The 24,897-nt window shown below is 31.4% G+C and overlaps 1 protein-coding gene across 4 annotated transcripts in view; it reads right to left on the bottom strand.

The window, feature by feature from the left end:
* Positions 1 to 8,800: 8,800 nt before the first annotated feature.
* The window catches only part of LOC148274064 (oxysterol-binding protein-related protein 9), a 94,028-nt gene continuing 77,931 nt past the window's right edge, over positions 8,801 to 24,897 (bottom strand). For all 4 annotated transcript variants that reach the window (XM_088237683.1, XM_088237684.1, XM_088237686.1 and 1 more), the window contains 7 exons: positions 22,579 to 22,685; positions 21,502 to 21,587; positions 19,957 to 20,222; positions 18,439 to 18,613; positions 14,306 to 14,528; positions 11,951 to 12,178; positions 8,801 to 9,993 (listed from right to left, as the gene is read on the bottom strand). In XM_088237683.1, the coding sequence (XP_088093809.1) occupies positions 9,856 to 9,993; positions 11,951 to 12,178; positions 14,306 to 14,528; positions 18,439 to 18,613; positions 19,957 to 20,222; positions 21,502 to 21,587; positions 22,579 to 22,685 (1,223 nt within the window). In that variant the 3' untranslated portion in view covers positions 8,801 to 9,855. The remainder of the gene's footprint in view (positions 9,994 to 11,950; positions 12,179 to 14,305; positions 14,529 to 18,438; positions 18,614 to 19,956; positions 20,223 to 21,501; positions 21,588 to 22,578; positions 22,686 to 24,897) is intronic.

Below are 24,897 nucleotides of genomic sequence, written 5' to 3'. Positions count from 1 at the left end.
CAATGTGAGTCAAATACACGCCACTGATTTTTACACCCCTATTCTTCTAATTCAGGGTTTAAAATACATCCTCCAAGACTAGTGTATAAAGCTTTAGTGATATTGTGTCCTCTTCTCTAACAACTTCATCTATTTTCATTTTATCAGTTTTGTTAGTCTTATGAATTTAGAATCAATTTTGACATTTTGGAGTGCTCCTATTTTTCAACTGAGTCAAATGCTTTTCGATATTCTATAAAAGCTAAATGTTACATGACATTGACTTTTCTATAAGCAGTCTAATTGATCGGATTATGGTCTCGAGTCTCAAACCCTTTGCAAAATCCTGCTTGTTCTACAGGTTGGTAGTTGGTAGGAATCAAGTTTTTGTATTAATCGGTTGGTCAGAACTTTTTAAACAATTTATAAAGGACTGATAGGTCAAAAATTTTTGTGATTTTTACTATCTTTTTAAAAAAATAATAATTTGATCCTGCATTTTGTCAATCATCGGGTACTTTTCCTCTTCTCTGTCCACTTCTAAACATTTATCAAGTTTCAGACAATTCTTTAAATCCTACGTTCATTATACACACCTCTTCTTGCATGCCATGGGTCATATTTTAAAAGATATGATTACCAATGAGGAGAAAACAAAGTCTCAAAATTCATTGTATTAGGTATTGAAGCTGTACAATGAGTTACCTGAAGAAATTAAAGAAATAGAAAGCATTGAAATAATCCAAATGAATTAGAAAAAAAATGTTGAGAAATTTTGGTAAAAAATTGTAATGTTATGAAAAGTTTATTTTGGTTCTTAAGATGCTATAAATAAATATTCGATGTATAAAATTCTGTGTAAAATTTTTCTTGTCTTTCACTAATTTTCTATACGAGTCTTTGGTTTTTGTTAATTTTATTTACCACATGATTCAATTACCTTAATGTTTTCTATTATTTGTAAGATGAGGTTTGTATATTATGTTCTGATATCCATTCTTATTTCTTTGATTAGTACTTTTTATTGATCTGAGTCTCCATCAAGTGTTTTAATTTCTTCCATTAATTTAAAAGGACTATTTAGTAATTTTTTTGTTTTCTGACAACATAAAAGAACTAAATGAAATATTTTTTAGGGATGTGTGAATACTTGTGGTTACTTTCTCATTTAATTAGTTAATTTCTGTTCCTTTGAGTTCATTTTCATCATCTAATTTACTGTCCAGTGTATCCCAAATGGAGTTCTGATTTCTCACTAGTAGCTAGTACTTCTAATTTAGGAATTCGATGTACTTTTCTTTCTACGATTTTTATTTTTGAATTCTTGAATTTATTCTAGACTGTGCCCTAATGATTGCTGCCTGTGTCAAAGTTATTAAAAACCGATATGTCTTTACAATATTTTCTGTTATCTGCCAACATGAAGTCAATTTCATTTTTTGTTTTACCATCCGGGCATTTCCTCAGATTCACAGATGACAAAGTGGTCATAAGTAAAGAGATGGATGAACTAGGCAAAATGATTATGGAACTACATGAGCCTTCAAAAAGGATTGGTTTGGAAATTAACATGAATAAAACAAACATTACGAGTGCAACAAGGAAAGACATTTTCATTTACAAAAATAAAATCGAAGTGGTTAATGAATACATAAAATCAGAACACAAAGTCAAACTTGGTAAAGATAACCAGACAACGGAGTAGCTAAAAAGAATAGGGCTAAGTTGGACAACTTTTGGCAAGCTTAAGTACATTTTTAAAAATAAACAAGTCCCAATCTGCTTAAAAAGATGGCTATGAATAGTGTATATTGCCAGTGACGATATACTAGCGTGTAACATTTGGTGACTCTTCAGTATTCAATTACAGGCTCTTCACTATTCAATTTCAATTGCTGACTAACCAAACTTTTTGCGTAGATATTTAATATATCCGTAAATTTTGTGCAGTTTGGTAGCATTTATATGAGTGACAGATTCTTCTTGACTACATTTGGATTGCTCCGAACTGCAAAAGATAAATTGTGAGGCCCAAAGGAACGATGTTTCTCGGTGCCTGAGATCCTAATAAACTGAGGCTCATAGGGACAATTACATGAGAGAATATTCTGTCATGTAAAATTCGCAGTTAATTAATTAAGTTTCCTACTAGTTAATAATAATACCTTAAGACGGCCTAATTTCATCTATGATCGTATTAGCCCAGATGATGCAAACAGTATGCAATCAATTGTAGTAAGGTTAAACCATGCTACGCTTATTTTTTTAAATTAACGTGTTGGCTTATGTCTGTTAAATAATTAGGGAAATAAAGGACAAGGAATAATTATAATATTTGTTTATTTATTGTGTCATTATTAAAATGTATTAACATGACAAATACAGTGCAACTATAATAATTATGAATAGTATAATTACGCCGATCTTAAGAGAATATCACTTGCCATTAGGCTCTTATTTCTTCACAGTAACTAGCAACAGAAGATAATTTTTTCCAAATTATCACGACAAAATATTATTTACTATACAACATTTAAATTTCAATAGCTAAAATAATAAATTAAAAAATGATTCCTAACTCTGGATGCAATAACATTTAAATTCAACCCAAATTCTTTTAAATGAAATAAAAATTACACTCTTTACTTCATTAATTTAATAGAGTTTTGCAAAAATATTTATTCGTTTTTTCATTATGTGCTATTAGAAGAATTTGATTGATATTATATAATGTATGTACATATTATAATTCTACATTCAGCTTTGAAAAAATACATTTTGATTTTGCTTTAAACAAAAAAAAAATTTTTGACAACTATTTTTGAAAGCATGCTAATATTTATTTATTTCGACGGCTTACGCCTTTGACAAAGTATAAAATAATATTGAAAAACAATTATAATAAAACAAAACACCTGAACACAGTATAAAAAATATAGATACATGAAATAAAATCAGCAGAAAATAAGGAAATAATAAAGAAAAATCGAATAAGAAATTTTATCATAGGTATGCAGCAAATTAACAATTAAATAAAGGGTTTGAATAAAAAAATATTGAAGTAACAGAGGCGATGTATCATAGCATAAACAGTAAAACAAGTATAATACTTAGTACATTTTTATAATTAAAAAAAGAAGTGATTAAAAAGTAATGATTTTAATTGGTATAAAGATAAATTAAATTAATCTAAGTTTCCATGTTTGTTTGCTAACATGTGGAACCGTGGAATAGGTGAGTATTTGGCATAGTTTGAACTATGCAAATCAACAGCGAAAGAAGTATTTTGTCTCGTCCCACGCTGTCTCACATAAAAATTAACACAATTTAAAAGTTCGGGACTGTGAAGAACATTATTTAATAACTTGAAAAGCAGCACTAAATCTGAAATTTCCCTTCTATCACTAATACATATTAATTTCAACTGCTTCATTGAACATTTATGGTTAAGCTCTTCAATTGGAATGTTAAATTTGAAATTTATAAATGTTAAAAACTTCTGTTGGACCTTCTCCGTACTGTTTATATGGGTAACATAATGAGGAGACCTAACTGAGGATGCGTATTCTAACTGGCTTCTTACTAGGGTCATGTATAATATTTTTAATGCATCAACAGAATAAAACTGTCTTGATGTTCTGATAACAAAGCCTAGGGTTTTTGTGGCTCTATTTACCATCTCATATGGGGAACAAAAGTTAATTTATCATTAAAGATGACACCTAGATAATTTATTTTCTTTACAAGAGTTAATGTCGTATTACTGATGCTATATTGAAAAACCAATGGATTTTTGATTCGAGAAAACCGCATTACATGACACTTATCCACGTTTAGAAAAAGAGAATTTCTTGGGCACCAGGCCTCAAGATTATCCTAATTTCTTTGAACAGTCAAAAGAAGTTTGAATAAGTCTGAAGATCTTGAGATCATCAGCAAATAGGAGAATTTTGACATCGTGGAATATATTAACAATATTGTTAATGAATAAGAGAAATAAAATAGGGCCCAAGTGAGATCCCCGTGGAACACCGCTCTTGGCAATAAATGAAGAAGATACTATACTTTTAATTTTAACACAAAGAACTCGATCAGATAGATAGCTGTCTATCCAGATTAAAAAATTACCAGCAATCCCCATAGCCTTTAGCTTATCAAGAAGAATTTGATGAGAAACTCTGTCAAAAGCCTTACTGAAGTCGGTGTAGATGGAATCGATCTGGAATCCACTTGCCATACCTTTGACAATAAAGTTTTGGTAAATTAATAAATTGGATATTGTAGACCTACCTTGAACAAACCCATGTTGGGTAGTTGATATCACTTTAGATAATTCAGGATGGATAACTTCCAACACAAGTGACTCAAAAAGTTTTGGTAATGCCGATAAAATAGAGATTGGGCGATAGTTTAATACATCGCCTCTGTCGCCCTTCTTAAAAATAGGTGTAAAAAACGAATTTTATAAATTTATTCTGTAAAAACTGAATCCTAAATAGAATAACTTCAATACATCTTCTTCTCTTAGTGCCCTGTCAGGTATCCCCAACGTTGGAAATCACTCTGGCGAAAGTCTCTGTCCTGTGCTGCCCAAAAAATCTGCTCCACAGTCCTGAAGCCAGTCCAGTTTCGTATATTACGCAGCCAGGACATCATCTGTCTTCTTCCAGCCCCTTGTTGACCCTCAATCTTGCCCTTCAAAACTAAATGAAGCAAAAGGTACCTTTCTCCATGCATTAAATGCCCCAGATACGAAATTTAACAAACTTTTATGGTGGTTTAGAGTTCTCTGTTCGTTCTAGCTCGACTTAAGACCTCTAAGTTTGTTATCAAGCCTGTCCAAGATATTTTAAGCATTCTGTGATGCGACCACATCTTAAAAGCCTCCAGCCTGTTCACCTTCAGAGTTCAAGTCTCACAGCTATACAGACCACACATAACACTCAACCAATCTTTGCCTTATTTTAAAGTTTAGTTTATCATTGCAGAAAACGGATTTCATTATGTTAAAAGCAGCTCTTGCTGCCTCAATTCTGCATTAAATTTCTATATCTGGGTTGAAGGTTTCTGTTCGAATGCTGTCGAGGTACTTAAACTTGTTCACCTTTTCAATGTCACTACTCTTTCATTGAAGAGAAAATGCGGAGTAGTCAAGTTGGCCAAATGTACAAATACCAAATGTTGAACACATAACATTTTAGTTTTTACCATGTTTTTTTATAAATTTTGCTTACTGTTTTGTGAAAATTTAGATACATTACGTACTTAAAGCCAACATATTTTGTGAAATTTATTTACATGCAGAAGAAACAATACTAAGTCCTTACATACAAAAATTTCATTTCTGATAAAATTGAAAAGTTAAAAAAATAAATAAACTAAACAATTAGTAGATTCAAGGATGGGTGGCAAGCCCATTCATTCAAGTAGGAAAATACATTTTAGTTTTGAACACAGCAGTTTCATATGCAGAAATAGCAACAAACATAATTAAAGTTAAATGAAAAACAAATATATAGAGCATTATCGTTATTAAAATAATAAAGTAAATTTGATTAAGTAATTTAATACAGTTCCCATATTTGGAAAAGGACTATCATTAAATTTCCTAAGTCATTCTGTAGTTCACAAGGTTCCATACACTCTGTGAGGTAGTTGAATATTTTCACTATAGGGGATCGTCACAGATCTATGGATATATATTATAAAAGGTTTATGTTTTAAATTTTCTACTGCCAAAATGTCCTATATAGATACAGCCTTCTTTGATATTAATTCAATTGAACCAAAAAGAACCTACATTTAATTTACATATTTATAAAAAGGCAGTTTTAGCTTTTCATTTATATGTACACGTACAGTATTGTATTACAAAGCATTTTAAATATTGCTGACAATGTATTTATTATTTGTCAAGTCTGCGACATGATTAAACAATCCTATTTATTATCAAATCACCGACTTCAACCCATAGAATTACAAAAGAAAACATGTTAAGTCGTAATTCAAATAATAAGTAATTTTAAACCTAATGAGATAAACCACTTGCTGAAGTAACCGGTTAAACAACATAATTGTCAGTTGTTTGTTATTATAGTTGGCAATTTAATAAAACATTAACAAGCACCTTTCAATTTCCGACACATATTAAATTAAAAAATGTAACTTATGTACATACAGTTTGTGGAAACGCTAAATACTTAACTGTATTTTTATCGATTTTTGGCATATCTTTCTACAACCCGGCTACGGTACATTACATTTTCTACGCTTTATTACTTAGGAGTGTTGTCAGTTTCCAGAATATTTATTCTTTCAGTGATATGTTGACACAAATTTGTATATCTGCAAAAACATTACATATTGAAATATTATGGATTTTGTTTCTTTGCTTTATTTTAGTTAGAAACAATTTAATATTTTTAGAGAAGAAATTTAGTGGAAATGTACAGAGAAAGGTGTTAATTAGATCAAAAGTAAGGTTGATAAATTCTATGTAACATTCGTGTATATAATTATGTATATTAAATGATCATGATGATTAGTTTACATTTAGTCGAGTTTAGGATTGGAAGATGAAACTACAGAGAGAAGACAAGGAATGAGTAAAAATAGGAAATATTCATAGAAGAAAAGGTTTACATAGTAAATTTAGAGGGAAAACTATATAAGATACTAATGGAATGTTGATAAAATAGTAAAAAGTAATAAGTAAAAAGTAAGTAAGATGGAAGTGATTAAAAATTATAACGTCGACAATTGTAAACAACATTGAATTAATTTTGTTCCATTTACAAATAGATTACTTGTGATAATAAACCTATCTGTGCCTTTATGTTAACCTTTGAGAGCCAACATTTATTGCGATGTTGTGGTGCGTATTATTTAGATCCAAAATAATAACGAATATTTTGAGAAAAATATTTTCAAACAAAAAATCTGCATAATCATAAATAAATATTTTAAAATGATGCATACTGCAAAGCAATATATTTATTTTAAAATAAAAAAATTATACATCCTGGTTGTTCTGCATTATAATAAATAACACAGATAAGGTGTTGTGGTGCTAAAATAATAAAAGCCTTATTGCTTTATTAAATTCCAAAATCCTTTTAACATAGACATGGCCTTTAAAGATATGTAAGCCCAGTGTTCCTCGAAGGGAGCAGAATTGTAAAAGTTGTGAAATATCACAAACAATTATGCACGTCAAAATGGCTAAAAATTACTTATAAATATAAATAAACAAAAACAACTTGCAGCTTTAAAAAGTGAAATGTATTTAGAGTAGTTAAGGTTCTATATAAAAAAAGTAATTTATGTTCTCAACTTCCATTAAATTCGATAATTGTGCATAGAGCACTGAGTATAATAATTTGTAGCACTTAATTTATTGCATGAATGTAAGGCGAGTCCAGGGCAGCGCTCATTCCATTAAAACAAATGTTGAACCGGGCGGGAATCAAAGCTGTGAACCTTACATTACATTATGATGTGGACGCGTTACAAAATTAGTCATGAAGTCACAAAAAATTAGACATACTTCTTTTTGTTTTATATAAAAATAAAACACGGGACAAAAAAAATTTTCATACATAGGTAGGTATATAATATATAAATAACATGTCAAATGTTATTTACTTATAAATTCTTATTTAAATGTCCGCCTTGTGTCTGTAACGGGTTTGATCCCTGACAAAAATATATATTCAGAAAGGTGATTTTACACTAAAAATATTTCATAGTCCCTGGACTGGCACCTAAAGTGTAAGACTGATAATCTTACCTTCATGTAACAAAAATTATCAAGACACGCTGCGGTTCGTGTACCAATCCAGTGCCCTATGCACCTTAGGTGTGAAAAGGGAATGATGATGATATAAATAACAATCTACCTAAAAGTACACACAAATTTTTAATTTAAAAACAGCCGGAGACAACTTTTAAAATATTTTTTTACTAATGATGCTTTCTTTAAAAACATTTAATAGATGTATTAAATATTCTATAGGCCGAGATATACAATCCAGGGAAAATTGGATCTTGTTAATATTTTAAAAATTATTTAACAATAAATTGTATAAATCCTCTATACAATAGAGTTGTGAACAGTATTTAAGTACGTAAAATGAATTAAACGCATTTATGCAGATTTGTTGATGTTGTTGTTGTGACGCCTTAGTCTAACTTAAATTAGTATATATTAGTAACAAAACAGAAACTATAATATTTATTTCAGTTCATTCATAATAGAAAACGTGTAGGAGTTGTTAAATTCTCAAAAGCTGAACCACCAATATATTTCAACAAAAATATTACACGGTTCGAAACACTACTTCCCGTAATATTTATTGAATTTGGCCTTTTCTTGAAAACCACACTTAAAAAAATCATTAGACAAATTTCAATATATTGAAATATAATAATATATTTGTAAATATTCGTGACTACTATGTAGATGATGCAATGATCAAATAAAGTTTGATTTCGATGTTCTTAAATATTGTGAGAATTATAAAAAAAAAAATTATGTACTCAACTGCATTATTCGTTGTTTTAGATTGATTAACCCAACTTAAAAATGTATTTTTTAATGCCAGTTATTATGTTATTTAATTTGAAAGAAACAGACGCAAATAAATAATCCAGTGGTAAAACAGTGATTTAAAAATGAATAAAATTATTAAATACAGACATATTTACAAATCAGTCAATCAGCAAAGATTATTAATAAATCAATAAAATACAGTAAAATCTCATTTTTACGTTCCTCGATTTTACGTTTTCCCGCCTTTTACCCTGAAATATATAGGTCCCATTTTTTTCCATACATTCTCATTCAAATATTCCCCCCAATCGAGGTTTTTTACGTTTTTCATAACCCCAGTTTGACGATGAAATTTTTTCATAACTCATTTGATCTGTCAAAAGACGAGCCTAGACGATAATGGGGAATAAAATCGAGGAAAACAAAAAAGTGTGTAAATTATTGTTTCAAACAAAATTCAAAGTAGGTGCAGTGTAATTGACCATTTTGTGTAAGTGTCTAATTTTGACATTTTACTAAATAGTGACATGCAGTTGACGCATGTTTAGGAAGAATAATGTCTTTACTACAATAAATTACGATGCAGAAAGTTAAAAAATTTGGCAAAAGAAATATTATTTGATGTTATAAACATAATGTGAAAAGGAGATAGTTTAAACAGTTATCATAAAAGTGTGAAACATTTTGACCGCGATGTAAATGATAGTTGAAATTTTGTGGTGCCATACTAAAAAAGTGATACCATATAAACAAAATTTGAAAAAAATTGTAAAAAAAATAACACGTTGAAAAACACGTATTGCTTAAAAAAAATACAACATATTTTTAATGAAATTATTGGTAAACATGCATAATCTCCAATCATGACAGTTCTTACAATTTTTTGCAGTATATTTAGGATAGTCTTGTACAATAATTATATTTTAATGAAATTTCATTTTTTCCATACAAATTTTCATTTCCTCACTTTAGCGTTTTCCTCAGTTTTACACATTTTTTGTTCCTCCCTTGAAAAACGTAAAAAAGGGGTTTTACTGTATTATTCATCAATAAATCTTCCGAAGCAATAGGCGAAAAATGGTTCAACAAATGAGAATTTTCCATCACAGTTCTAATGTAAAAATATAAATAACTAGCGCAACATCTAAAACCTAAAATAATGTAATAAAAAATGTAAAAAAAAAATGAACTAATTATTGCATCGTCCACCATTATTCACTAATGTCTTGTTGCGGTTTGACACAATTTGTTCCTAAGTCGAATGGCTTGTGTCACAGTCCAAATGTTTCATGATATGCGGTGAAGAGATTCACTGCTGTGAAGCATTACCTCGGGGGGGCGGCTGATGAGGGGTGGTTGGACTCCCGTTGATGGTTGTTGCAGTCGGGAGATTTGGATTGTAATAATCGACTCTTTAAGGGGTTGATGTACTCCCAACCCTCATCTTCCGTTGGTTTGAACAGCTGAAAAAAAGTTCCACGTCACATGAGTGTGATTTAATAGTATCCAAGATGAACACTTATGTTTCGTAAAGGATATTATTTAGATTATTATTTTATTTTTTTTTTATTCAAGAAGGTTAACATGAACAGAAAATATAAAAGGACAAATAATGAAACCCACTAAACCGCGAAACCGGCTTGTCAGGGGGTTTCTTATTTTTCCTCTGCAAAGAAAAAAGTTAAAGAAATTATATAAATTTAAAAAGTAATATAAATATTATTAAGAACTAAAAGCATACATATTTTTCACACAAAATATATTTACAAAAAATTTAATAGTTGACTATTAACATAAAACAAGAATCAATATAAAGCCTTGTTACATATTTGTCGTTGAATTATTTTTATCTTGAAAGTTTTGTCAACATTTTCTTCAAGATCTGCTTAGGAATCTTATTGAAAATTTTAGGAATTGTTTAATAAAGAGTTCTTTGGCCATACTTATTTAAAAACCTCGGTACTGACAAGCCTTCACGTTGCGCTAGCCTTGTATTATGTACACACCTTATAAAAATTAATTTCTGTTTAAAACATAGTAAAATTATTGACAGTGAAGTTAGGTCTCTAGAACAGGCAGTTTTACCTATACGGGGCCCAGTTTAAACAACCAACTTTGTTAAATTGAATAGGTACATAAAATAAATAAAGTACATTAGAACATATTTTTATATGGTGGATACGTTCTATGGAGTACAAGGTAAAAAAAAAATCCAAAAAGAAGGCCAATAGGTTTCCATGTATAAAAATCAATTTAAGATTTCAAAAAAATTCAATTGTACATTAATTTAATTAAAAATGTAACATGACAACAAAATTCTTGAATCGAAACAATGATTATTGACATCACTATCAGACAATATATGTACCCGTTTACGCACTTTTGGTACGACATCACTTTCATCGTTCGTGATATCCAGAGTCTGTGTAATATTTCCATCAAAATTTTCAGGTCTATTGGATTTGAACAAAACTTCCGAAATTATTGTTCATTTAAGTTTTAAACAGTGCTATTTCGAAACCGTGTATAGCATTAAACTTGATGATTTGACAAAATATTTAAACGTTGTAAGTTAAATGTATTTTCTCGCTATAAACAACTACAGCGAAAATGTCAGAGCCTAAATGATAAATAATAATTCAAATTTAATCTAACTGTATTCAACAAACTTAATATATATAAATCATATTATTTCTCTTATATGTTATGCAAATACGGGAAAATAACACTAGAGTACAATATACCTACCAAAAATGTACAATATGCTCCCATTAAAAATAAAAAAACAAAAAAACTTATCGGGCCCAATAGACAAACGTATGCTGAAAATCTGGCTTTTAGAATTTGCTTTTTTATGTTGATTTTTTTGTGTTGCTCTTTTTTTTTTGGACAACTTTTTTTTTTTACGTGGAACATATTTCTGATGACATGGGAACACATATTTTCTTTTTTTCTATGGTAATAAGAGTTTATATATTTTATAGAATTTAAGAGATACGATTATGTATTATATTAGAACTATAAGCACCTGTTGACGAACTGCATTTTATGGAGTTCAGTAGGACTTGATAATTTGTATTTTACTTTTTGTATGTTTTTGATAAATCTCTTATTTTTTAACTAAAATTAATCTGGGGTTACTCCGTTGCTATTGGCGATAAGATTTTTATAGATTAAAATTAACGATAAACTTTTTCTTTTAATATAATTATTTTAATTTCATTAACATTATATTTTTTTACAAGTAGAGTGATATGGTATGGCCCTACACAAGTTTGCTTTATTTTGACACTATATTTAGTAATACATAGAAAACTATAATCGATTAGTAATTTTCATTAATTTGTAAATTTTGAATTTTTTTAAAATTGGCTGATGCTTTAATCAAAAAAATAAAAAAGAATAAAGGCAATGTCTGACCACAGTCTCCCATGGTGTGGAGCTAGCCTCCCTAGTGCGCACGGCGTCGCGCTGCTCCTGCTCTACGCGGCACTTTGCCCGCGTGGCCGCCTCAATATCCTCTGCCCGTAGACCAGCTGTCACCTCGCGCCACACGCGCCGCGACTCGTTACTAGCCTGGGAGTCGATGGGCCGCACCAGCTTGCGTTCCGCACGCATCGTGGCTGCGTCAAACAGCACTTCGGTCCGCTGAAAATTACCGATTATAAGCTTTGATATCTAAAGAATCATAAAGATACTAAATCATCAATAAACATATATGAGGGTTGATTGTTGCGCTCCACCCCTGACCTGGTTCGAGTTGACCGGTCGAGCTGATGTGTATGCATTATGTAGCCTAATATGCCTATGTGTAAAGTACCATGCGACAAGTTGAAAATTGCAACGATTTAGATACGAAAGGCCACTGATCACTGCAAAATGCTTCAAGGTGCTATTTCATCAAGACATTGCCTACTATGCATGAAGCTGGGTATGAATTGGTTGAACATGCCAAATATTCTATCAGAAAGCAAATAGAAATGTTGGAGCATTGCTGGAAGAAGTGCATACAAGCCCAAAGGGACTACGTCGAAAAATAAAGTAATTGTTTTTTTCCTCATCTTCTAAATAGGTTAAGGGTGGAGTATATCAATCGGATCATGTAGATTATGCTACTGTCATAACAAAAAAAAGCGTAATTTTTATCAAGTTGGAAGAGGTAGTGGAGGGCATCACCAACAAGCCGTGAAGTTGGCAGAGCTGAACACCGCTTTGGCCAACAACGCGTAATCCGGTGCAACGTCAGCTCAGACAAGTTATTTAACGTCGTGCATCGAAAGAATATGCACATTTCATCTTGGCATTTCGTGTCGCCCGTCCACCAGCTCCTCACCAGTGTTCGCTATTGTAAATTCCTTCTGTACAAAATTGTAAGGATGTAACTCGTGTGTATCTTCTCAATAAATAACTTCAATAACTTCAATTGTAATCTATCTTTCTTATTTAACCTCAAATCAATTCATCCATACAAGGGAAATGAAATTTCAAACATAATTTTTCAGCAATTCCTTTTCTGTTTAAGGTGCTTACTTTGGAATGTGCTACCTCTGCGTGTAATAAATGCACCTTCTCTGGCCACCTTCAAGAAACGCCCGAAGCATTACTATATATCCTTAGAATCCTAACCTCCCTTCATTTAACTGTTTTTTTGAAAAAAATATTTTTTATTCCTTTTCTTTCCTGCTTCCCCTTCCTGTCTCCTTCCAAACTCATTACCTGATTCCACATTTCTCATCCTTTAATGTGTACAACATAATCTACTTGTATTATATATATGTGCGAGCCTTATCCCCCAATTAAAAAACAGCTGTTATTTTTAATTAATTAGGTTTTTTCATGCTGTATCTTTTGATCTACATAATATTTTTTAGTATAAATTTTTGACCAACTCTTTCTTTGACCAGTCTGTTTTTTGGTTGGCTGGGAGATATTGTTTATTGCAAAAGTTACATCCTTTCTTCATACTGCTGGTTGACAGGTAAAACTTATTAAAAACAGATTTATGGTTGGGTGACTTTATATCACTAAGCTGCATAGTCACTCCAATTTCAAGTTCATTAAGCGATCCGAAACAGTCGTTTAAGATTGTATAAATTCACTCACTACAGTTTGGCAAGAGGTTTTTGAAAAATATAGAACTTATTGATATTAAATCATTTTACCATAAATCTGTACTTAATGAGTTTTACCTGTCAACCGACGATATTATGGTTTCAATTTTGAAATGAATAGAATATGACGGAAGTAACCTATTTACTTACTGTGAAAGTCCTATTGCTCTATCAAATTAATTGATGACATTAGTTCATTTCAAAACACACATGTAAATGTGAATATTGGAACAAACAATTTTAGATCGGTTTGTGGTCCCGTGGCTAGTATTGCGGACTTACGGATCAGAGGTCTGAGGTTTGAACCCCACTCTACCCCAACTTGATTTCCATTTTCTAATAGTGAGTTATTTACAACTCGTTGAAAATGGCGACCAAAATTGAAATATTTGGGTAAATTACAAGAACGCTAATATTTATTTTTATTTATAAAAAAAAAAAACTCACAAGATCCAAAAAAATGTTGAGATAATACATGAAAGTTTAAACGTAAGTAGAATGGTAATTGTTAGAGTGCGTAAAATGATTTACTTAAATCAGCCACTGACAGATCATAGGCTCTGTAAAAACGTGGAAATTTCAGAAAATACAAACATTTTCCTTACTAGTGATTTAGGTACATAGTTTACTAGAAGTGGACTTGTAGTAGAGGACTTCATCTTACCCCGGATTCTGTCCACTTGATGTCCATTTTGGTATTCCACTCCCCGGTCCCAGTGAGGAAGGGCCTCTTATCTCCGGGCCCAAACAATTCACACACGACTCGGTGCTTGCGCCCCCCGTAGAAAGGCTTGGTGAGAAACTCTATAGTGGCCTTGAACTCCGTGGCTGCACACTCCACGGTCACTGTTCCGCCTAACTCTATCCACGGGACCGTCAATATGGATCTGGAATCAACATTATTTCAAATTATTATTTATTTACTTGTTTGATTTTACATTTGTAAATCTAATTAGGGATTTTCAACAGAGAGGGAAAACATTTTTGAGAAGGGAATATGGAAGTCTAGGCATTTACAGGGCTTATGACCTGTCATTAGCTGGTTTAAGTTTAGTAGGTTATTTGGTTCAGCCGGATGAATCTCACCCACGTGATAAAGATTTCAGCTTTTTTACTTCACAAAAGTCAACAGATGGAAGAGTTGAGGAAATGTGGATGTTCAAACTTGAGCAGAATGGTGAATGTTACACAGTGTGTAAAGTGGCCACTTAAACCAGCCAATGAAGATGCTGGATATGAGACAACTGTACCTAAAAGAAGCACTTACACACTTCTGGTCAAACAATAAGGAGAGGTCTCAGCAGAATGTCCGTACGAGGTTTTCCCAGAGCATGAATTATGTCATACCCAAAAACCGTATGACTTTTGCTCAAAGACATCTCTCGTTTATCGCACCGAGAGTGTTCAACGTTTTGGAAGAACGTATTAAGCTCTCAAGGACAAAAATTATTTTCAAGAAAGGAGTTAAGGACTGGATTTCCCTTAGTGGGAGGGATTTGAGTAGGAAACTCCTTGATGATTTTCCAAATGCTCGAGTTTACTGTTTACCATATTGATGTGCCATATACATGTTTTTAAAAATATTTTTTATGTTTCTAATCCTATATTTGTGGTGATATACTCATGCGTCTGTGTCATATAATTGCTTGTCCCATCTCAACACAGGACTTTTAGTCTCATGGAGTTGGGACTTATTGTCTCAAAAAATGTACAATAACCTTATGTATGTAAATAAATAAATGACAGGTCATAAGCCCTGTAAATGCCTAAACTTCCATATTCCCTTCTCAAAAATATTTTCCCTCTGTTGAAATAAATTTAACAACAAATAACTCCCTAGGGAGGAAATCCAGCCAGCCTGCAAGCATTTGGACATACTCAAACATTGTCTAATTTAGGAGGTATGTTTTTATATTTTTTTGTTTACATAATTTATTTCCAACCATTTCATTTGACAAAAACCTGTGCCTACCGAGGTGAAGCAAAATCTAATTTATGAACTGATATTAAATGGCGAGTTCAGTCTACAATAGGAACCAAATGTGCTTGATACAGGTTGGAGGAACACATTGTCAGGTTCAGAAACAAGTTTGTTATTCACTTTCTTGATAATAAATTTAAATCCACCTACCTCTCACGTTGCTGGGCAAATCTTTTAAAATTTGGTTGCTTACATTGTTAACATACAAAAATCTCCTCGATTGTTTATTGTCATTTAAATCTATGTTGCTTGAATATAAATATTCACCATGAATGTTTTGTTTTTGTTTTTTATTTTAAATATTATCCACTATATTTAGGTTATACCCATTATTAAAAGCCATCGTTTCGATCGTGTTAAGTTCTCTCAGAAAATTATTTTTTGACTTTGGGATATTTAATAAACGGTGAATCATACCAATAAAGACAAGTCAAGAAAGTTAGATTTTAACTTTTTCTATTTCCTTATTTCTTTATGTAATTAATTAAAAAAACTAAGGAATGTCTGAAGTTTTCAGTCCGTCCTGTAAAAAGGCAAAAAATATCATCTACATTTCATAAGTGTTTCTATAATATGATACGATACAAAAGTGGTGAATTACTTTAATATATTTCATTCTTTAATTCGTTCATAAATATATCGGCAAACAATGGACTACAAGGTCGACCCGTTGGTAAACCCAAAGTGGTTAGTGGTTAAAAACAAAGTTGTGTTACGTGTATATATATTTTTTTAAAGTTTGCCTCATCAGTGTAAACAAATTAATTTCATTTTTTATATCTGATGTAAGAAAATATTTATAATTTTGCACATTTTCAAGGTTGAATTATATAACGTTAAATTACGTAATAACTTATATTTATTTGTTTATTGCTTAAATAAGTGTACACATTTGATTATAAGTTATAAATTTAAAATATTTGGTACACTTCCAATTATTTATTTGACCAATTAGCGCCTTCACCCCTGGGAATCTTCAGATGGGTAAATACTATACAGTGTTATACAAAACTAAATAATATATTATTCTAAATATAGGCACATTAAAAAAAAAACAAGTCAAAAGAGATATAATAATATTTCAGTGTTGTACACTTAAGAGTATTACATATATAGAGGGATAACAAAACATTTTACCAATCTAATGCATGTGGCCGGTTGTAGCGGACTCATTTTTTACAATATGTTCTAAATGAGAGAAAGGGAGACAAAAAAAATCTGTGGGTACGGTCCTCATTTTTTGTTTTGTAGTCGATTTTAGAATTTTACGATGCTCATTTTTTAAGTACGCGGCCAGTATTGTTTCAAACTGTCAAACGCTCGGTCGGTATTTTGATGATTGTTTAACGTATTTAGTGCTAATTACATCAAAATTCATTATGCCGACTTGTGCCACGAAAGGATGTTCAAATAGAACTGGAAAAGGGAGAAAACGCTTCAGTTATCACAGGTATTTATCAAATATTGTACATTTTCAAATAAATACGTTTTTTGGTAGTTTTCAACATAAATTCACCACTATTTTTCTACTATCATTTGAGAAATTATTATAGCATTTGTTTCTGTGTAATTCAAATACCTTATACATTGGATTTATGTGATTTAAATATATTTTTTTAAACGTTTCAATCCAAATATTTCTTAAAATGTTAAAAACATGCAAACTGTCGAGTTTAATAACAATTGCGTGTGTTCCAAACACTTTCTGTCCATTAATTTGGACAAAAACAAATTATTTGGTAAGTGTAATAAATGGTGCCGTACCCCCCCCCCCCCATGTTTCCAAAAACCTAACTCGCTATGGGTAAATATACATTTATTTCATATTGATATACCATAAAGTCGGAAAAATCAGTGTACGTGCATGAGAAGATGTATGAATGTAGAGGAAGCGAGATCTACATGCAAAGACAGAGTGATTTGGTGTTCTATCCTCTCTGCCTACCTCTTTGGTGAAAGGCGTGATTTCTCCAAATCACTAAATTGGAAGTGGTATCTTCACTCTATACAAAGATACAAGTTTAAATAAAAAATTTAATGCAGATTACTGTTTTCAGTTTTCAAATCAAACAACGAATTTGGAAAATATTTTGGAATTGGAGACCCCGTTTAACCAGTTTTTAAAGATGCAAGTTACAACCTGCCGTCAGAGTAAGCCAATATTTTAACAAATTGGTTAATTTTCAAACTCAATAAATTTACTTTATTGCAGTTTTACTTGTTTATTATATGTAAATGCATATTTGTTTATAAAATTAATTTATGTACCCAACAATGTTATTTATAATGTTTGTTATTGCTTACTTTTATGTATTAAAAATGTTTTTAGTAAAGTTGTTACTAAATTAAAATAAACGTTTTTATTGTACTTCCTACTCTTTACCAATCTCTGTAAAAAATCGCCTAAGTCGTGCATTTGTGACAACCCTGTTTTATAAACATCTGGAAACGACAAACGTCTTCACTAAACAAACGACCACGCCCTCTTTTCAAAAATTCTTACAAACTTTGGAATAGTACGGACTCTAAGATATATATACTCTAAGGTTGTACATTATAAAAATATTTATTGTTTTATTGTCGTGTACAGGGTAAACACAAACTAAGGGGGCTAATAGGAGTAAGTTTTGAAATTCTATCTTTTGATTCATTAAAATTCTATTGCTATTATTTTTAATTCTATTTGTTTCAAAAATTTCTAATCCATCTAATTTTGGACCTTTATGTTCTACGTGTAACATAAATTGAATTATGTTACACGTAGAGCATTAAAATTTAATTGATGGGATAAATATTTGGAAAAATAAAAATCATACCTGCCATAGCCATTAGGGAAAGTAAGAACATAATCTTCCTGCAGCTCAGGTAAGCTGACCGTCCCTCGGCCAATGTTGTGAACACCGATAGATAGTCCCAGGAACTTACTCTTGGTCCACACCCAGGAATCAAATGATATGCGTTTGTTCACATGCTCGGCATAGAATGCCGATACTGAAACATGTTAAAAAAAACACAATGCAATAACAAAGCATATTTTTAACAATGAATATAAAATTGAGAAGTTCATCAAACTCTGCCCACCATTAAGGACATCAAGACTGTCATGAAAATACTAAATAAATTTAATCATCAATAGTTCACAGAACAAGTGAGCTTCCTAGCCGGTTTCCTAAACGAGAGAAAAATGGGAGGAGGATCAGTGTGATTGTGAAGTAATTTACAACACCACTTTTAAACTTACATCATTATCATATTTTCTAGATTATAAGACGCCATCGCATAAAAACACCATTATTTGTAGACAAAAAAAAATACGGTTGGAAAAAAAATTTACTATAAAAAGACAGTCATACAATCATAATAAAAACGATTTTAAAAGTAGGCATTTTATTTATGAACTATCACTTTACTCATCAGAGTCTGATTTTTCCCCAGATTCAGTGTCAGTTATTTCTGTATGCATTACTTTTTGACAAGTCATTGTCTTTGTCTTCCCATAAAATGCATCCTCAGTGCCTTTAAGAGTAGTTGTTGGTTTGCAAGAAAATATTTGGCATACAATCAATTCTCCAATGACAAATATTCGCTTCACTTAGGTCAAATTTACATACAGCAGCTGTTTCTGGGCTCTTCTGGACACACAATAACTTTTCTATTCAACGAAGTATCAAAATGTAGAGAAGAACATATTTTGGAAGATTCACGGTGGTATACACAGGGGTGAGCAGGAGTTGGCAGAGGAAAGCCGACATCACTAAGGAGAATGGTGAAAAATATCAACGTGATTCTTCCTAAATGTGTTCTAATCCAGTCTTCTAGCTGACATTTTGAATGGTAATTAGAGTTAAAAAATACATCTTATAATCGGTGAAATATGGTAAGTAATATTACAGGACAATCAGTTTGTATACCTTCAATAACTATACTAGAGTGAGATCAATTTAATGCAATTTTATCCACCCAGAAACCATACGACTGTAAGTCGAAATTCACCCATTTATAGGGCAAATTGGTTACTGAACATAATATGGACATATTTTGCTGTACATATCGGCAGTTTAGCAGCTATCTGCTCTTATTAACTTTTAATTTTGTAATGTTATTCTACCTTCAGTCTACAATACTGATTACAATTGTTAAAGAAATAACATATTAAAATTTCACATTTTAATTTTTAAAATCCATCCTCCATGCAGGATCGGATTCTTATGAAATTGAGTTTATTTCAATGTCATTTTAAAACAACGCTTTTACAAAGTAAAATGTCTATCACAGAACCAAAAGTTATCGGTAAAAATATTGGTATGGTTCCGTTTACATGATATGTCACTCACTCGGGGGGTGATGCGAGACTTGCTCGGCTACGAAGGTGAGCTGATCAGGGCCACACCAGGGCAGGGGGCCAGGAGTCATGGGGGGCTGGGATGCGGCGGGGGCTGCGTTGGAGGGGGGGGCCTGCCAGTGGCAGCAGAACACCTCTCCCAGCACAGGGTTGTAGGGCTTCTTGGCTACGGCAGACTTGCGCCCGGCGTGGTACGAGCTGAGGTACCAGCGCACTACCTGCACCATGCGCTCTCGGGGGGTGGCCATATCCGCTATCCTGCGACCAGATACAAACACTATACAGAGACGTGCAACATCTCCCCCGCCATGGGGTTGTTGTAGAAAGAGCTAAAGAGGAAGTTCAGTGCTACGGGAAATTGGATATAAAAAGTTTTCATACACGTGGTAAAAATTACATTTAAATGAACAGCAAAGTTTCTCAAAAACGTATGAAAAAATGTATAAAAATGGTTTTAATAAAAACAAACAACTTTGCAAGGTCACATGTGACTATGTGTTTGCGATAAGCAATAAATCAAAGCGTTGTTATGTTGTTGTGGCAACCGATAACAGATTTTCTTTCTTTGACATTTAACGTGTTTTGACAAATTTAGCGGGTACAAATAATTTGTTCTTAAAATTGTATGGGGTTCAATTTTCGTGTCGGAAACGGTTTGAAAGTGTCACACTCAGCGACCTGAACTCGTGACGTCGCGGTTGGTGTAGGTTCGGAATTTCAGTGGGGACTTTCAAAATTACGATCATAGAAATTATATGCGATACATAAAAATAAAATACATTTGTTTGGCCTACTTTGATGATCTATTAAAAAACATTTTTTTTAAAAAGGGGACTGAACTTTTTCATTGGCTGCATCGGGCTTCTTCATTTCAATTCTTATTGTATGCCTTCCTTAACGAGCTCGAAGGCTCCTTCAATTTAGTAAAAAAATGTGTCACAAACTCCAAGGTCCTAATTACAATGGGAAGAAGGAAGAACTCTCTTCAATTATCCATAAAGTAAAATCGGATTTTCTGAATGAAAATGTGCACATTTATATGATTATTCAAAGTATCCTTGTCGGTAACCTGTGATTGAACATGTTTCGATGTTATGTTATGTGAATATTTGATTTTTCATGCAGAATTTAATTTTAGAGACCATCAATTGAAGATATTTACTTCACATTGCAATACGAGCCCAGGATCAGATGCCCGAAGTTTGCTCTGAATTTATTCTTCATATAATAGCACAGTTATTTACAATGCCAAAAATAAAAATATTGGGACAAGTCATAAAATAATAAGCATAAAAACGTTTGGAAATTTTTAGTGTAGGTTTTGTAAATTCATACAATTTTAAGGCTTATTATTTGGCTGAGGAGATCTTAATAGTTAACAACATAAAATTCAACAATTTCACTCTTGTCAACTTATTGAAATAAAAGAGAATGGCATCATAGTGTTTGTTTTGTATAGAGAACATTACCACTGATTAGGCGCATTCCGATATGGTGGGACATAATTATATATTACGTAAATACAAATAAAACTTACTTAAGAAATTGATCGGGGTGAGCAAAGTAGTCCGCATACATTTCAAGGAGTGATCTCCTTTCCAAAATGAACGTAGGTAAAACAACCTGAAAATTGTCATAATTTTAGGTAACAAAAACACTAGCACATAAAGTAGAAATAAATTATCAAAACAATAGTTTGTCAATTTTAAATCAACGTCAAAACTAAAATGTGTTCATGGTACCGAACTTGGTAAATTTTTTGAGAAATAATTCTGTAGCTTGGATCTAAAAAGGTCCAATGTTGTAAATTGCAATATTGAAGGTTTTTAGCAATTTCGTGGTGTTCTCACTTATAGATTCAAAAACTACTCTTACTCAAATGAAAGACATAGCCCCCACAATACATCACATACAAATAATATAATCACTAGATCCTCAACACATAGACAACTTAAACAAATACAAACTAATACCACTTTCGGACAAAGGGATTTTGAGTATTATTCAATTAAAATCTATAACCTATTTCCACTACCTATTAAAGCAATTAGTAATGAGAAAAAGTTTAAAAAGGCTATAAAAAAATGGATAGTGGAGCTAGGTAGAAGTAAAATGGATTGTCTCATTCGCCCATACCAATACTGAATTGACTGCTCCACAACTGTATAGCTTATGTTAGGTTTTTGTTATGTTATTTTCATTGTGTTTTGTAATATAAATAATATAGATGTACATAAATACCTTGTTTTTAAAACTGTCTGAATATTTGTTAATTATGTTTGTTTTTTTAAGTTAGTCTTCTTTGTTTATTCTCAAATGTAATTTTAAAAAACTAAATTGTTAAGTGTCCTCGGCACGGGAAACCCCAGTGAGGTCACATTATTTTTATTATTAATTATAGTTTGTAAGCGAAAAATATGAATAAAAAAAATAAAATAATAATAAACTGTTTGACCTGCTTGATAATTAATATTATACTACATATTATGCATGCGTTTATAAAACGGTTAATTTTACATTTTTTTCAATCGACCTCGACCCTCTACAAAATTTTGGAAAGAAGAAAATTAAATCTCTTAAATCCAAGCCACAGAATGATAAAATGTGCGCATACCTTAGTAAGATCCATTCCAATCTTGACTTGTGATAGTAAATGCGTGATGACAGATCCATGTGTTTCCATCGAGCCAATATCACTATCGCTCTCACACTCGTAAAGGGCTGAAATCAAAGGGCGCAATGGGTAAAACTTCATTTATTTTACATAATTGCCATCTCGTATTTTTGTAGAAATCTCAATTTCGGAAAAGTAAATGAACATTTTTTCAAAACTTATCGCAACAGAGAGGGAAATATTTTTGAGAAGGTAATATGGAAGTCTAAGCATTTACAGGGATTATGACCTGTCATTGGCGATTTAAGTGGCCACTTTACACACAGTGTAACATTCACCATTCTGCCTATGCTTAGACATGCGCATTTACTCAACTCTTCCATCTTTTGACTTTTGTGAAGTAAAAGAGAAAACTTTTAATAATGTTGGTTAGATACATCTGGCCAAATTATTTTACTTACTGGCAATGCCAAAAAACATTTTTCAACTTTTATACCAGTTAATTTTTTATTCAACAATGTTTTGAGCATGTCCAAATGTTTGTAGACAGGCAGGATTTCACTCCCTAGGGAGTTATCAAGATCCATATTTTTAATTGGTTTTTGTATTTAACTTCAGTTTAACTTTTATAAACTCTTAAATTCACCTATTTTAGGAAAAAAATTACAAACATATTTTTTTGCTAACTCTATAATATAACTTGAATTCAATGTTCTAAAACAGTTATTAATTACTGATTGAAAATAACAAAATGAATATTTTTGTAAATTATAAGAACGCAAACGGTCATTTCAATTAAGATATAAGTGCATTGTTATCAAACACTACAAAATATTTCTAGTAATCATAATTTACATGAACTATAAAAGGGTCTTTATTGATATACATAGTAGATTTTTTTTTTTTTATTCTAGTTTCGAGTAAGAAAAACGTTTTTTTCTTTAAGTCTTACATTTGTTGGATGCATTTAATATCACAGAGAAGCCAATAGATAAAAATAAAAAGTTAAAAAATACAACAAAAAGAGAAAAATAAAGGAATAAGTCATTTTAAACATCAAGTGTACTCAAAAACATATCTGTCTGTGTTTCGGTCTACTCTATAAACCTATTTTCTCTCTCCTTAATACTAAAGCTAACATAGATTGAACAGAAGTAAAGAGAAGTAAAATACATGTCGTTACTAGTTGCTAATCTAAATATGAATTTTATTGGTGAATGTTTATATTCCTAAAACTACACACACTTTTCTAAGAAATAAAAATAAAGATATCAAACCAAGACTAACAAAAAGTCATATTTAAATTGTAAATTTGTTGATAAAAGCATATTAAGTTTATGTTTTTTTCCTACTGGTTTTATGAAATAAACCAGTATTTTTTTAAGGGATGATACTAAACTGATTGATAAGCGAATAAAACTATGCCCATGTTTACAATTTTTACTGAGCAGAACTAACAAACTAAACTTACGATTTATTGTAGGATAATATCTTAAAGATATAACTAACAGAGTCAAAGTAGCAATCCAAAACCAGCAGCAGTGGGAGATATAATATTGTAAAGTCAAAAAGAACGAAAAGAAAACTTTTGCGAGTAGAATGAAAAACTAATAAGAACAAATTCGTAAAATGAAATTTTCTTTTAAAAACTTTCAGGAAAATGTTTTTAAGAACGCCACCAGACACAAATTCAAACTTTGAAAACATCTTAATAAAAATATAACGAGAGGGATTGCCGTCATTGTTCAAAAGTTACATGCTACAGATAGAATATTCATTTTTACTTTATTCTGAGCAAATAGTGAATTAGAGTTTTATTGATAACAAAAAATCCACTTCTAGTTATAAAACACAAGATTGATAGGTATGATTAAGTTGTATTTTGTAGAAAGGCAAGACACGACACCCACCCAACAGACAGGAAATCTCATATGATTCTAATAATTACAAAATATATTTTATTTTATTTATTTCTTCGGAAAAACAACAGAAGATTTATTGTCCAATTACATGCGTTCTCATAAATAATATGCAGAAAAATTGAAGGTGAGGAAGTTCTGTGCTACGTGAAATCGGACGTGATCACAGTTAAAAATAGAGCATTTCATTGTACAGCAAAGTTTTCCAAAAATGTATGAAAGAAGTAATAAAAACTAGCAGATAACAGCCGGCGATAGTTGACTGTTATTTGCTGGGTTGGCTCTTTAGATTTTTTGATTTCATACTATTCAAAATCCAATTGAATAATATAAGATTGAATTTTAAAACCCAAAAATATTTGACAGCGCATTCCTTATGTATACGCGTTCACAGTTATAA

The sequence above is a fragment of the Micrasema longulum genome, unplaced genomic scaffold (assembly GCF_059751315.1).
Source record: "Micrasema longulum isolate JH-2025_06_02 unplaced genomic scaffold, ASM5975131v1 h1tg001765l, whole genome shotgun sequence".
Classification (NCBI taxonomy): domain Eukaryota; kingdom Metazoa; phylum Arthropoda; class Insecta; order Trichoptera; family Brachycentridae; genus Micrasema; species Micrasema longulum.
Note: the sequence above shows the minus strand (reverse complement) of the source record. Positions and strands in the feature narration are given on the sequence as shown.